At 40.6% G+C, this 14,687-nt stretch overlaps 2 protein-coding genes across 4 annotated transcripts in view; one reads left to right on the forward strand and one right to left on the reverse strand.

Annotated features, from left to right (window-relative positions):
• iqsec3b (IQ motif and Sec7 domain ArfGEF 3b) overlaps positions 1-4,163 on the forward strand; it is a 28,924-nt gene extending 24,761 nt beyond the window's left edge. For 2 of the 3 annotated variants that reach the window (XM_057348498.1, XM_057348497.1), the window contains exon 15: positions 1,663-4,163. In XM_057348498.1, the coding sequence (XP_057204481.1) occupies positions 1,663-2,076 (414 nt within the window). In that variant the 3' untranslated portion in view covers positions 2,077-4,163. The remainder of the gene's footprint in view (positions 1-1,662) is intronic. The other variant, XM_057348499.1, reaches the window with a different exon arrangement.
• A 1,579-nt stretch (positions 4,164-5,742) lies between these two features.
• ptprq (protein tyrosine phosphatase receptor type Q) overlaps positions 5,743-14,687 on the reverse strand; it is a 40,078-nt gene continuing 31,133 nt past the window's right edge. The window contains exons 41-60 of the mRNA XM_057347656.1: positions 13,530-14,047; positions 13,265-13,451; positions 12,933-13,174; positions 12,731-12,797; positions 12,190-12,348; positions 11,900-12,119; positions 11,725-11,798; positions 11,300-11,399; positions 11,082-11,210; positions 10,838-10,882; positions 10,179-10,205; positions 9,949-10,030; positions 9,676-9,766; positions 9,148-9,224; positions 8,922-9,056; positions 8,247-8,372; positions 7,953-8,101; positions 7,682-7,817; positions 7,465-7,588; positions 5,743-7,245 (exon numbers count right to left, since the gene is read on the reverse strand). Coding sequence (XP_057203639.1) covers positions 7,208-7,245; positions 7,465-7,588; positions 7,682-7,817; positions 7,953-8,101; positions 8,247-8,372; positions 8,922-9,056; positions 9,148-9,224; positions 9,676-9,766; positions 9,949-10,030; positions 10,179-10,205; positions 10,838-10,882; positions 11,082-11,210; positions 11,300-11,399; positions 11,725-11,798; positions 11,900-12,119; positions 12,190-12,348; positions 12,731-12,797; positions 12,933-13,174; positions 13,265-13,451; positions 13,530-14,047 — 2,726 coding nt within the window. The 3' untranslated portion in view covers positions 5,743-7,207. The remainder of the gene's footprint in view (positions 7,246-7,464; positions 7,589-7,681; positions 7,818-7,952; positions 8,102-8,246; positions 8,373-8,921; positions 9,057-9,147; positions 9,225-9,675; positions 9,767-9,948; positions 10,031-10,178; positions 10,206-10,837; positions 10,883-11,081; positions 11,211-11,299; positions 11,400-11,724; positions 11,799-11,899; positions 12,120-12,189; positions 12,349-12,730; positions 12,798-12,932; positions 13,175-13,264; positions 13,452-13,529; positions 14,048-14,687) is intronic.

Genomic DNA, 14,687 nt, shown 5'->3' on the forward strand with positions numbered 1-14,687 from the left:
GCTGTTGAAATCCTGGCAAATATGACCTGGAGACGTGCCCAAACCTTGTTGGTGGAAAATATTTTGCACTCGTATGATGTGTGAACAGAAATGGTCTGATAGCAAACATCAAACATCACAGCATCTTTAACATTGTGAGACAAATATACAGCCGCAAAAAAACGAGGAGGCCATTTTAAAATCAGTTTTTCAGATGACTATTTATAGTTATGCGTTTAGGCAAAACGATGATTTTTGTTTCATTCTGTGAACTACTAGCATTATCTCAAATTTCAAATAAAAATATTGTTTCTATTTGCAGAAAATGAGAACCGGAGGAACAGGTGAAATAACATAAAAGATGCGCTGTATTTTTTCCAGACCTCAAATACTGTAAAGAAAACAAGTTCAGATTCACTTTAAGCAACACAACAGTAATACTGTATTTGTACATGGATTTAGGAAAAGTTCATTTTTTATGTGACGACCTGGATTTTTATCTGGTTTTCATGCATCTTGTCATGGCCACAATACATCTAGAAATGCTGATTAAATGAAAATGTGGCTGTATATTAGTGTTAGGATATTAGTTGAGATACACAGATTTGACAGTTTTAGGCAGCGAGAGTATCTTTGAAAAAAATACATCAGGCAAAAAACATTGCGGTGTTTGAAAACCTTTTTTGTCAATCCAAAAGACCATTGGCGATATTTTCTGCAGTAGAATTGATTAACTCCTGTTGTTAATAAAGAGCAGAGAGAAAATAGCTGATGATACTGTGAAGACACGAGAAACATCAGTGTGTTTTCAGGGTATGACACACACACACACACACATAAGTCACAAGGTGTAAATTAGCCATCGAGTTGGGTTGCCGGGTGTGGATAAAGATGGATAAAAATATAACACTGATTATCAGCACAGTAGTAAGTGAAACTCATATCTGCTCATTATTCATATCACGATCATCAATGCAGAAAATTATGTTTAATGATGATTAATATTACATAATCACCAGTGAAATCATCATTAACGTAAAACTAATTTATCTCCCAATACCTAATACAGAATATGAATTTTCGAATTAACAACGGTTTTACTACAAAAAAAGGTTAAACCAGAAACCACAGTTTAAACCTTGGTATTTGTATTAAAGGTCCAGTAAGTTAGCAGCATCTAGTGGTGAGGTTGTGAATTGCAACCAACGGCTCCCCTCCATTTTGAAGCACTACGGTGGCTGACACAGAGCTAAAATGTCGTCACGTTTTCGCTTCTTTTCTGAAGGAGATACGGCGTGTGTAGATATAGAAATAGCTCGTTCTAAGATCATAAAAACATAACGCTTCATTATGTAATATCTTTATACACCTCTGAAGACATAATTATGTATATTATATAGCATTTCTCTCAATAGATCCCTTAAAAAAATTCAGCTCTGTCAAAATAAAGATTCACTAAACAAAAATACAGAAATGGCTAAATGCGTGAAGCACTTATTGTGACCAAGTTTTCACCCACTGCAGCTGCGCTGTGCGTACGACGCACAGCAAGTCGTGGTGCCGTGGTTTGCCGCCTGCATGCTGTGTGGCATGGCCTTGTCTTGTTTTTCCGCACCAGAGGGCCGTGAGAGTGCAGCAGGCCAGGCTGATAACGCTTCCTGCTTCTGGCTGTTTCTAAACTAGGTGTCAATTCACAACAGGCTCCAAACGTACCAACTCAGCTCTCCTCTGGCCCCACCCAGCGCTCAGCAACAGCTGGCCGTCCTGCCTAGCCCCGCCCCCGGCTCCGCCCTCACCATCTCCCCCGACACCCTCATCCAGTGTCAGCAGATCGTCAAGGTGATCGTCGTCGACGCCGCCGGGCGCGGCCACGTGGAGGCGTTCCTCAGCCACAACCCCGCCCACCGCCTCATCCAGTCGGCCGTCTCCACGCCCACCAGGTCGCGGGAGGGCGGCACGCAGCAGCAGCAGCCGCCCCTCCCTCCGCCACCGCCTCCTTATCATCACCCGCATCAGTTTTGCCCTCCCACCCCTCCGCCGCCGCGCCACCTGCTGAGCCAGCGCAGGTACTCCAGCGGGACACGCAGCCTGGTTTGAGCGCGCGTTTAAAAGATGCTTCCGCCAGAATTTACTCACCCTTTGGGTTTGACCAAGCCTTTTGGTTTAAGAAATATTCTTTGAGGTCCACGAGAAGAAAAACAGCCTACAGGTTTGGAACATCGTGAGGGCTAGTGAACAACGACAGCGTTTTCATGAATCTTTAACCAAACTGCACAAACAGCCCATCGTGAAGTATGTATGGAAAGACACTCGAGTAAAACTCTTACTGTGGGTCCTCGTGGCCTTAAAAGCGAATCTATAAAGTGAGTAGATCTAGAGTAGGTTTAGGAGGGTTTCTCACATCTTGTTTTGCGTGTTTATCATTTCCTCTTATGACGTGTTTATATATTTTGATTTCAAGATTCACGTAGATCGAAGAGTATAGAAAGTGTGGTTGTGACATTTTTAAACAAACCCTTTAATGTTTATAGCCGTCCCTAACTGGTACCTTGCCACAACTTCATCTCAAAGTCCTTCAGTTTAAAACGGATTTTGAGTAATGAAGTTCTGTAGCAACACATTAGCACATACTGAAATAATCAATGTCACCCGCAGGCCAGAGCCAATTAGCTTCTAAAGATATCTGTCACGTGATTGGTTATCAAACATTTTGGGGGAGGGGTTATTTTGCTTTTGCAGTATTGCCCTCATTTTAAATAACACTCTTAAAAGCTATAATGTACAACATTGACAACTGATATGTAACACTATTAATTTATTTCAAACAGAAATGAAGCATTTTCATATATTTCTGTATATTCATTCTGCTGAACTTTTAAGCGTTGTGTAATGTTAATGATGGCTTTAAAGGAACGCTACAAACATCTTCAACTCTAGAATCTGTTGAAGTGAATTAGAATATTATTATTATTTGTTTTTTTTTAAGATTATAACATGCATCAATGAAAATGTTTCCAAATTGTATTTTCACTTGAGAAGTGTGTTATTCTTTTCCTTTCTTTGTGTAAATAAAAATAGAATATTTATTTTATTAGAACGTCACACAGATTTTAAGGCACTGATGTAATGATGTGTCATATCCAGCTGTTTATCGAGTGTGGACTCAGTAGCGTGTAACTGTGATTCAGCGTGGTGCTCAGGTAGCGTCATGTGATAACCAGGTGCACATCCAACCTCGAAGAAAATATTAAATGTTATATATATACATATATATTACAGGCTATGACTGAGAAATTGTATATTTTTTAACCTCGTCACTTTAATATTGTTTAAATTATCTTTGAAAAATTTATGAATGATGTATTTGCAACTTAGAAGTCATGTTTTCTGTATTGCATGTCACGACGGCTTCATATGTTTGTGTGCAGATATTTAATTAAGAGGATATGTCAGATGCTAATATTTATGTTACTATTTTAATTTGGTTTGTTTTGAATCACAATATCTAGTTTTAATTTTGCATATATTGTTTTTCCAAGGCATTATTTAAAATGATGTCATTCTGTGCTTGGACACAGATACTACAGAAAAGCAGCAAAAAATGATGTATTTATAAATCTATTTATTCATGAAGTAGGATGACGAAAGCTTTACTGTATAGTTTGCACAGCTGTGTGTAGGATACGCTGATGATCAGACAGATCTCCTCTCCGTCATGTGTTCCAGGACATTTCATATTCACTGAACACACCCAAAAAACATTTCATTTCTTTCCAAGTACACCCTGACTGGAAAGTTGTTGACCTTCATTGCCTTCACCTTCACTGCTTTTTTTTCTGGAAAAACTTTCATGAACTCCTAAAAACTCTAAGATCCATTTGGCTTAGTTTCAGTCTCATCAATCTCAATGCGAATTCTTCTCCAAAATATATTTCAAACAACACACAACCCAGGAGGAATGAATGTGTCTGAAGTCATTCACTTTTGACTGGGGTCAATATGACCTTGATGAAGGTCAAAGCAATGGTCCAATCTCACAGGTTTTTACAATCTATATTTGTATTGAGCACTATTATGAAGTTTTATATAGCGTAAAGATACTTGATACGCTCATATTCATATCCTGTACAGTAAATGCAATTTCACAATAGCTGAATCATTAAACGTGCAGACAAGGAAAACAAATGGTGTTTGTGGTCCTGTTCTTTTTTTTTTAAATAGCATAATGTTGGCTGTAATTATGATGTACTCGGTTACGAGTAAAGTCATTGTTTGGATAAATGTTCTCTAATACTGTTAACTGGATCCATCATGCTTTTATGGTGCCGGCACATTGATTAATCTTGACATTTGACTAATTAGAATTCATTATAAACATTAGCATTTATTTACATGAATAAACATGAATGGGACTTACGTCAGGATCCTGTTTGTAGACTTCAGCTCGGCCTTCAACACCATAATCCCAGACCTCCTCCTGCCCAAGCTTACCCAGCTCTCTGTGCCAACCTCTACCTGTCAGTGGATTATTAACTTCCTGTCGAACAGGCAGCAGCTAGTGAGTTTGGGAAAATTTAAATCCAGCACATGTACCATCAGCACCGGAGCTCCTCAAGGATGTGTTCTTTCTCCACTGCTATTTTCACTCTACACAAACGAATGCACCTCTACAGACCCTTCTGTCAAACTCCTGAAGTTTGCAGATGACACCACAGTCATTGGCCTTATTCAAGACGGTGATGAATCTGCCTACAGAAAGGAGGTTGCTCAGCTGGCTGCCTGGTGTAGTCAAAACAACCTAGAGCTGAATGCATTCAAGACAGTGGAGATGATAGTGGATTTCAGAAGGAACCCTCCATCACTTCCTCCCCTCACCATCCTGGACAGCACTGTGGATACTGTGGAGTCATTCAGGTTCCTGGGCTCCACCATCTCTCAGGACCTGAAGTGGGAGTCCCACATAGACTCCATTGTAAAGAAGGCCCAGCAGAGGTTATACTTCCTCCGTCAATTGAGGAAGTTCAACATACCACAGGAGCTACTGACCCAGTTCTACTCAGTGGTCATCGAATCTGTTCTGTGCACTTCAATTACTGTTTGGTATGGCTCGGCCACCAAATCAGACCTACGAAGACTACAACGGACAGTTCGTAGTGCTGAGAAAATTATTGGTGCTCCTCTGCCCACACTTCAGGACCTGTACGATTCCAGAGTGAAAAACAGGGCAAGAAAAATCATCATTGACTCCACACACCCAGCACACAAACTCTTTGATCTGCTGCCCTCTGGCCGGCGCTTTAGAGCACTGAACACCAGGACTTCCAGACACAGAAGCAGCTTCTTCCCCCAGGCAATCTCCCTCCTAAACAGATAACTGCTCCTTAAGAGCAATATTCCACTTCCACTACTCCTATAGTGTGCACTACTGTGCCTTATTATATCTACATCTTATGTATACATGTATATAACACTACCTCTACTTACTAAATTATCCATTTGCACAAGTGTACATACAATCTGTTAATATGTTTATTCTACTATATACTACCCGGTACAATGTCTCTTATATGTTATTATCCCCCATTTTCTGTAAAATAGTCTTTATTTTATATATGCACAATTTAGAATCTTTTAGACTGTAAATCGTATTATATTGTATTGTCATTGTGTTGAATGTCTGTACTAGAAGCTTCCAACACCAAAGAAAATTCCTTGTGTGTGCAAGCACACTTGGCAATAAAGCTCTTCTGATTCTGATTCTGATTATAAACATTAGCATTTATTTACATGAATAAACATGAACTACACCACCATTAGCTGGAACTGAAAACTGCCACTCAAACAAATTAAATATCAACTTTTTACACACAACGTCACCGTGAAACATAATATTAAGTTAATAAACAAAATAATTAACCAAACCTACTTTCTCATCCAAAGTTAAACGATTTTCTATGTTTACAACAACCGCCCCACATCAGTTTAATTCCATTATATAAAATGAATGTGCAATTACCTATGTTGTATGTTGTTAAAGGGCTGTTGGCAGTTTAAAGTTTGGCTAACTATCTGCATTACTAAGTTAATTTATATTATTACATTATTAAATAGTTATTTGTGCCATCTTGTAACACATTCGCTGTTGTACTGTAATGAAAAACGATACTGTACTCGAAAAACATCTGCAACAGTCTTTGGAAGAAAAGCAATATATTTCAAAACAAAAATACTTTCAAATATACACACAAACAAAACGTATTTCATCTCCTGACACAGTTTGGCTTGATAATGAATGATAAAGCAAAGTCATTTGACTAAGTTTGTGAGACCACAAATGTTAATACCTCGCAGCGAATAAAGCAAGAAAAGACAACTAAAAGATTGATCAAGTAATTATTTACAAATTCCTTCACATGGATAATCGGTACCTTAGTCTGCCCGAGCAAAACTTCACAAAAGATGTTTATTTCAAAGTCTCTCATCATCCAGTGGTCAAATATAAATGACAGGGCATTACTCCTGATGGATTTCTACAGTGTTTTTCAAACCTCACAGGAAAAAAAGATCTTACGTGTGAAAAAGACAAAGAAACATGTACAAAGAATTAGTGCCGTTTTCTCGCTGTGAACACAACATCACACAATATGTGAACAGTTCTCACGCTCACAACTTGAAGTGTGAATGACAATTGAAAAAAAACATGAAATGATCTTATCATTTCACAACAAACAATGAGAACAAAAATAAAACCATTATAATTGTTTCCCGACCATTCGTTCTTCATAGAAATGGTTTGATTCACAAATCGGGACAAAATTCCTTACGGTTTCCTTAGATTTCATTCTAAACACCATAAAACATACAGCTCTTTACATGTACAGCTCTAAACTCTCACAGTCTTTAAAAGCAAATGCATTGGTGTCTGTTCCGCTTTGAGTCCATACGTAGGAGGTTATCATCACGTATCGTAGGTAGAAATAAAAGAATTACAGATGATGGAAGAACTTTGAAAAACCTTTGATGGATGAGACCGTCTGCTAGATATAAAGAAGAGATCAGATTAGGGAAGGAAATGTGTGTCTGTTACTGAATTAGAGCGTTACACTCCTCTTATGTTCTTTGTTTGGCCCCGAGGTCTCGAGTCCCAGCGTCCGTGGGGCTTTCATGAGGTTCTCCTCACAACCATCAGACGAAGATGAACAGCTGACAGGAAACAAGCTTCCTTACGTTACATTGTTGTCTCCTCCCACTCCAGCTCCACATCACCTGAGAAGATCAAACAGAATCTTTATGCATCACATGATCCGAGTCAGAGGAAGTCATCCCGCAGTCGTTAATGAAGCAATTCAACATCAACACCAAAGAAACACATGGACTCATTTCGTTGCGAGCGTCGCCATAGAAACAAATCGAGTCCGAATGCGAGGACATTATTAGCCTAGGAATGCAATCATGTAGAATTACTTTCCAATTATAAAGACATACCTTCCATGGCATCCAACGAATCCATCTTCTCCAGTGCGGAGTAGTTGACAAACCAGATGGACTGACTGTTTCCTTTAGCCGTCAGCAGGTCCATCGTGCTTTGATGCAGAAACATATACTGAGCCTGAACCAGAGGAACACAACAACATCAGAACACACAACCGCTATTCCGCGTCTGCCACATAAACAGGAAAAGAAGTGTTTGTGAAGGCTTTACCAGGTTTTGCACCATGCACATTCTCTCACTGCGCAGCTCCGCAACCAGACCGTAAATATCCACAAAGTCATGATCCCTCACGTGCTGAACGAGGTGATCCAGAGCTATAAACACACCCGTCCTGCCCACACCAGCGCTGTACACACACATACAGTACAGCTGAGCTTCCTACATGCTGTGTTGTGTATGTACAGTAGATCTTGTAAGAACGGTGGGCAGCTCATGACAGCGCTAAACAAACCCTGCTGAGTGACAATAGCGTCTGGTGTACCTGCAGTGCACGACTATGGTTGTGTTGTCATGGTTTCTGCTGGAACGGACCGCTTTGACAAACTGGATCAGAGTGGAGCTGGACTGCGGAACGCCGTGTTCGGGCCATGATGTGTAGTTGAAGTGATGAACAATCATGTAGTGACCATGCTGGAGAGAGAGAGAGAGAGAGAGATCATCAATCAATCAGTCGCTCATTTGTCTTTGTTAGCATTAGTACAGTACACACAGTTTTGCAATCAAACTAAACAATGACATTATAATGTCAGGCTAGTTATATTTATTCAATTGTTACCCTCTCCACTCTCAGCGATCGAACCGTCCAATCAGGTCGCACGTCCTCTGTGAGTTTAGTGATTACGATGTCAGCAAACACAGTGACGGGTTTATTGTCCTCCGGCCAATACTGATGACAGCGAATCTGAAATGTCCAATCACAATATTTTCCAGTTTAGTTGCATTTATGTTTTTCCAACTGATTTTGAAAGTGAACGAACTGTTCTTGTTTTGGGAAATTATTAAAGGTAAAGTTTATATCTTTAATATCTCAGTTTCTCCTGGAAACCAATGAGATGAAACGGAGCGCAAACAGAAACCTTTGTTTACAGTTAGTCTTCTGAGTCTCAAACATTTCTCCCGAACCAGAAAAAGAGTCAGAAACCTCACAAATGTCTCTGTCATTAGAGTTTCAGAAGAGATGACAACAATGTGTCAAACTGAGCTCAGATTTGTCAAGTCAGCATATTTTTGAAGATCCCAATATGAACATTTCTCATCACATTTACTCAAATCCAGATTATTTTACCTCTTCAATTCATTTTACACCTCCGAACTCTTTACGTCTCATTTAGTTCTAATTGCATTTATTTGAGCGATTTTATTACTACGTTTTTAATACCGAAAACTAAAGCCCCGGGACATAAATCTCTTTTGAAATAACTACCTAAAAAACCCTACAGTCCAAACATACCCGGCCCTTCTCGAAGCACTGTGTGAGCATGACGATGGTTTTGGTCCCCGTCTCCCAAATCATCCTCCAGAAGTCTGCGACTGTACTGGGCAGAGGACCCTGCGTGGCTATGAACTCATTGGGACACAGATAACCCTGAGAGAAGAACACAAATATCAGATGAGCGTTCAGCTGCCGTATAAAGATCCCAGACCGGGATGTGTGCGTGCTTTTCCACTGCTCTTACAGACACAAAACTGGCATTGATGAAGTCAGATCCCGGCATTCCCGGTTCAGACAGTAACTTCACTCTGTTATTGTTGTCTGAAACAAACATGAGAAAGAAAAAAAGTGTTAAAAGCAATGTTACTTCAACCAACAGTGTACATTTTGTCATTTACAGTCTAAACCCACATAACGTTTTTATTTAAAAAAAACAATTTCGCTTTGTAGACTGAGGTAGGCTATATGAGACCAGTTTTACTGCGCTTATGCTTTTTGTTGTCCTCACGTTGTTCCAATTGCTCTACCTCATTTGTCAGTCGCTTTGGATAAAAGCGTCTGCTAAATGTAAATTGAAATGTATTTCCGTGCACATGACATAAGATTTTGAGGAATATCTGAATACTGTGACCAAAGGATGGTGACAGCATACATGAATCAGGATTTTTGACGTCATGTTTTTTTGCGAACGGTCTTGCTGGTTCGGACTGAAGCTAAGTAAACGATGCCAAAATTTGATAAATGAGGTAAATGAGGCCGGAATCTGTCGTACAGGGCTTTATGTTAGTGAAGCGATTTTTGGAGCGATTCCAGGGCAGGTCAGCATCTGATGTGGCCAAATCCTGAAGAAACTTTGGCAATTCCTGTAACACACAACAGAAAATGGTCTTTTATAGAAGACACCAGGAAGAAATCCATCCATCATGCTGTCTTGAACACACAACTCTGCCCGTCCATTTGAAATCAAGCGTCACTGAAACTCATTTTACACTTCTCTCTCTCTCTCACCCACAAACAAAAACAACAAACAAACACTGAAGCTTACAGCAAACTCCTCCTGAAACTTGGCGTTGTCATTGGCACAAAGATTCTCCACATGCTGAAGAAATGATTTCTTACTGATTGGCCTGTAAATGTGCATAAAAATACCCACAAAACCATAAACAAACAGAGCAGATTTTCTTTTCCGATAAACAAACGGATGCTGGTGTCTTAAGGACTGAAATATTAACAATCATATAAATAAAGGAAGCAACAAGCGTCCTTCTCACTCACTTGAGAGATTTCCTGTAACTCAGCAGCCTGTAACAATACACAGAAGAAATTTGGTTTAGAGCTACGAACAATGAACCGAAACATCATGCTACTTTTCCGCAAGACCTGAATCTTATTCCAACATGATTCTCAAACTTTTTGTTATAGGCCCCCCCATATAAATACTTACAATCTCAAACCTAGAATTTTAATTAAACCAAAAAAAATTCTGTTATGCAACGCTGGAACATCAAAACTTTTGGTTGGTGGTCCAATTTTTCTAACGTTTTATATGAATGCACATCATTTATGAAACATTTCTATATTTCATATAATGCCACAAAATCTGTGCCCCCCCTTGGATCCATATTGGGGCCCCCAGTTTGAGAACCATTGATCTAATTTAAGAAACACACATCAGCCGACAAGTACAGTATGTTTCTTCAAGCAAAACCACACAAAGCAACAACTACACAGCGACACTATTAAAGAGAAAAGTGGTGTGTTACCGCCGTGTACATAATGTAGATGTCCAATAACATTACAACACAATCGTGAATTACCGACACAACACCAGCTACTAACAGCGCACGCACGCACACACACACACACGCGACAGTGACTCTATGTGAAATATTGTCATGCATCAGGGACACACTAACATCACACGGTTTACTTACTGGATGACAAAAATATCCTTTCTTCTAAAGAAGAAAGAGGAGTACCTGAGAACACACGGCAGTGAGTGAGTGAATTAGTGAAATCAAGTGAGAAAATGAATAAATGAATGTTAAAAATACATGGAAGACTGATTAAATAAATGTGAATTAATTAGTGAATGTGTGAGTGGATGAGAAAGTGAGTGAGTGAGGAATCGTGTACACAGAAAACAGTTAAGTGTGTGTGTGATGTCACAGGTTGTACCGGTTAATCTTCTCGTCTTTAAACTCCATGTCGGCCACAGAGATGAGCTGATCCAGCTTGAACTTGGTCTCGAAGATCTCAGCCTCACGTGGAGAGTACGTCCCGCCTTCCTTCTGCCTCCGGTGGATTCTGGGATTGGAGGGGTTAGAGAGTCTTGTTGCTAAAGGAGGATCAATCTCACGGTGGCTGAGTATATTTATCGAAGCCACATCACGTACCTCACAGAGCAGTATATAATCACAATCAGAAACAAAACCAAAAACACAGAGAGCACAACTCCCAGAATGATCTGCTCATCACGAGTCAGCAGCCGGTCATCTGAAAGAAACGGTGTTTGTCATCTTTTCGTTTGATTATATTGATTTGTGCGCTACTTCTTCATCAAGTATTTGCTCTATTTTACATTAAAAAGTTGTTGCGTACAAAAATTGGTTCAAAGTAACTTTCTTCCTGCTTTGGAACGATGCACATTGTGAAAAGCGCTATATAATAACAATTGAATTAAGCAGTTTTTGTCAGGCCAATAAATACACTTACATGGAAATATACATATATATATATATATATATATATATATTAAGAGACGGACAGATCAAGAGAGAAAAAGAGCAAGCCACAGCAGTCACCAAACATACGTCCATACCTGCAGTTCTGACCCTTTCTGAATATTCAGAATCGGTGTACTGCCCACGGATATTTGTCGCCCGGAATTTGAATCTACAGCACAATCATGAACATTTAACATGATTCGCACTTGCTGGAGTACATTTTTTGAAATAAACAACACAAAATGAGTGTGTGCGCTGCATGTGTCTTACACATAATATGTTTTGGGTTTAAGAGGTCCGTTACACAGCATACGAGCATCTTCAGACAAACAGCCCTCGTCCGCTCCCATCACGTATGTGTTTGCATGTGCGGTCGTGCGTTTGGATCTATCAGAGCATGCCGGATTCACGAATCCCTCATCGGTCAGGTACGGCGCGGTGGGCTGGAGGAAGACACTCTTCCAGTTGGACAGATTGCCGTAGTCCATCACTGCATCAAGATGACACCAATAAGCTCTATTTGTCTTTATCGGACATAACGTGAAATGTCATTTGCATACCTGCCGGCTCAGAAACAATGACCTGGACTCTCTGGATGGGTCCGTGGTCATCGGTGAAGAAGCATTCGGGCATCTCAATGGTGATGGTGTTGGAGGTTGTGATGACAAGACCTGCGTTGTTCACAGCGACCCGTGGCCTCCTCGTCGGCTTGGGCGGAGCTAAATAAATCAGAATCAGAATCAGAAGAGCTTTATTGCCAAGTGTGCTTGCACACACAAGGAATTTTCTTTGGTGTTGGAAGCTTCTAGTACAGACATTCAACACAATGACAATACAATATAATTCGATTTACAGTCTAAAAGATTCTAAATTGTGCATATATAAAATAAAGACTATTTTACAGAAAATGGGGGATAATAACATATAAGATACATTGTACAGGGTAGTATATAGTAGAATAAACATATTGTATGTACACTTGTGCAAATGGATAATTTAGTAAGTAGAGGTAGTGTTATATGCATATAAACCCATCAGAATCTCACAACGACAGTCGCTTCAGAAAACAAATCATCGGATCTCAAATCAGATTTCTCATACCTTTTACACCAGTGGTGACCTGAACTTCGGAACTTGGTCCTAAACCTGCTCCATTCACTGCCGCTATCTGCAACGATCACAAACAAGTTACTATTTTAGCACGGTGTGACCAAGTCCAAAAACTGACACAACACAACTTCACGACCGAGTGCTCCGTATTCATTTGAAAACTGGTCTGAAATCAGTCTGCGGAAGTGAATACCCGTATGCTGTAATTGAATCCACCCTTCAGTCCTTCAACGACAGCCGTCATGGTGTTGTTAGGGTTGCTGACCAACGGCAGGCTGTTGATGCTGAAAACTAGCTGTCCGTTGCGGTAGACGGCAGCGTGGTACGCGCTGATGTTTCCGTTGGGCTCATCGGGCGGAGAGAACGTCAGGTAGACGCGTGTCACCTCCTCCGGATTTACAGTCAAGGTCACATTTTTAGGTGGATCTTTGGGCTCTGGGAGAACACAAATACCATGAGACACACGTTGCTTGCAAAAGATTTGTTTAACGAACATCAACCACAAGCATGTGGAGGTTTCCTCACCGTCCTCCAGGGTTCTGATGAGGACGGGCTCAGATGCTTTGCCATCCCCGCGTGCGCTGAAAACACTCCCCGTGAAGGCGGTGACAGTCACAGAGTACAAAGTAAATGCCGTCAGGTCTCCCACAACCACCGCCCGGATCTCCTCTGAATATCGTACCAAACTAACGTTAGCTCCAGAACCATCCAGCTGCAAGAGAACGAAGAAAAAACAGTCAGAGGATGAAACAAAGGAATCCGGTTGATGTTTTCTTGTTTGTGAACTCACAGCAACGATGTCGATAAGGTATGATGTGGGCCCTGAGATGACTGAGGGCTCCTCCCACTCCACCTTTAACCCGGTGGCAGACGGAACCACTGAGACGGGACCAGGTGGAGCATCGGGATCTGAGACAAAACAGATCAAGTGAGAAAAAGCCCAGCTTGAGTTTTGGGTGGATTGGCACGCATGTACACACGTACTTCCAGCGAGCGTCTGCGTGTGGATCCACCCCGAAGGTTCTCCCGGCCCGGCTCTGGTGAACGCCAGCACTCGGATGCGGTATTCTCGGTATTTAAGTAGAGATGAGAGCGTGACTCCGTTGGTTTCTCCGTCCACCCACTCCATGACCTCACTCTGCACACACGACTCCGTATCTTCCTTCATCTCACAGTTTCTAGCCAAGCTCTGAATCTCAACGCTGTAACCCTGTAACAGACCGGGCACGCGGGCCGGACGCTGCCAGATTAGAGACGCGCTGTCAGAGGAGACCTCCGTTACTGTCGGGGACTGGGGGGGACCAGGAACTGCAAGAGAGACGACGTCACTTCATTTATTACTTATTTGACTTCAGGCAGACAGAAGAAGATATATCAGACAATGACCTTATACAAAAAGTGAATTTGTGTTATAGACCGTTTCATCGGCGCTGACCCCCAGTTTGTGTTTGGCTAGTGTCTAATAACATAACCATTTACATTTTATTTCATTTATGGAAATCTTCATTGATATAATTGAATTAAATAAACGATTTGTTGAATTTTGTTGTATGTTCATTTAATTTGTTGAATGGGTCCTGTAGTTCGGTCGCATTTAAACAAACCAAACGGTACATTGACATCTAGCGGTTGAGCTTGGTATCGCAGTCTAAATTCAAAATATTGGAGAGACAAGTTTAGCCAAGTAACGGTTCTTCTCGGTTTCTTTTGATTGTTATCAGAAATAATCTACAGGCACTCTATTGTTTGTGAATGTGTACCGGAAGTTCAGTTGGGGTAACAAAAGTGCGTATTCGCAGTAACGTTTGTTTATGTTGTTAAGATGTATACAATGTCCCAAAATAAAACAAAATAAACGAAAATAACAAGAAATAAATGTTTTATAAAGTTAGTAGTGTGTTTCTACTCACGTTTCGCATTGTGATTATTATTTAATGGAAGTATCATT

The sequence above is a fragment of the Triplophysa rosa genome, linkage group LG12 (assembly GCF_024868665.1).
Source record: "Triplophysa rosa linkage group LG12, Trosa_1v2, whole genome shotgun sequence".
NCBI lineage: Eukaryota > Metazoa > Chordata > Actinopteri > Cypriniformes > Nemacheilidae > Triplophysa > Triplophysa rosa.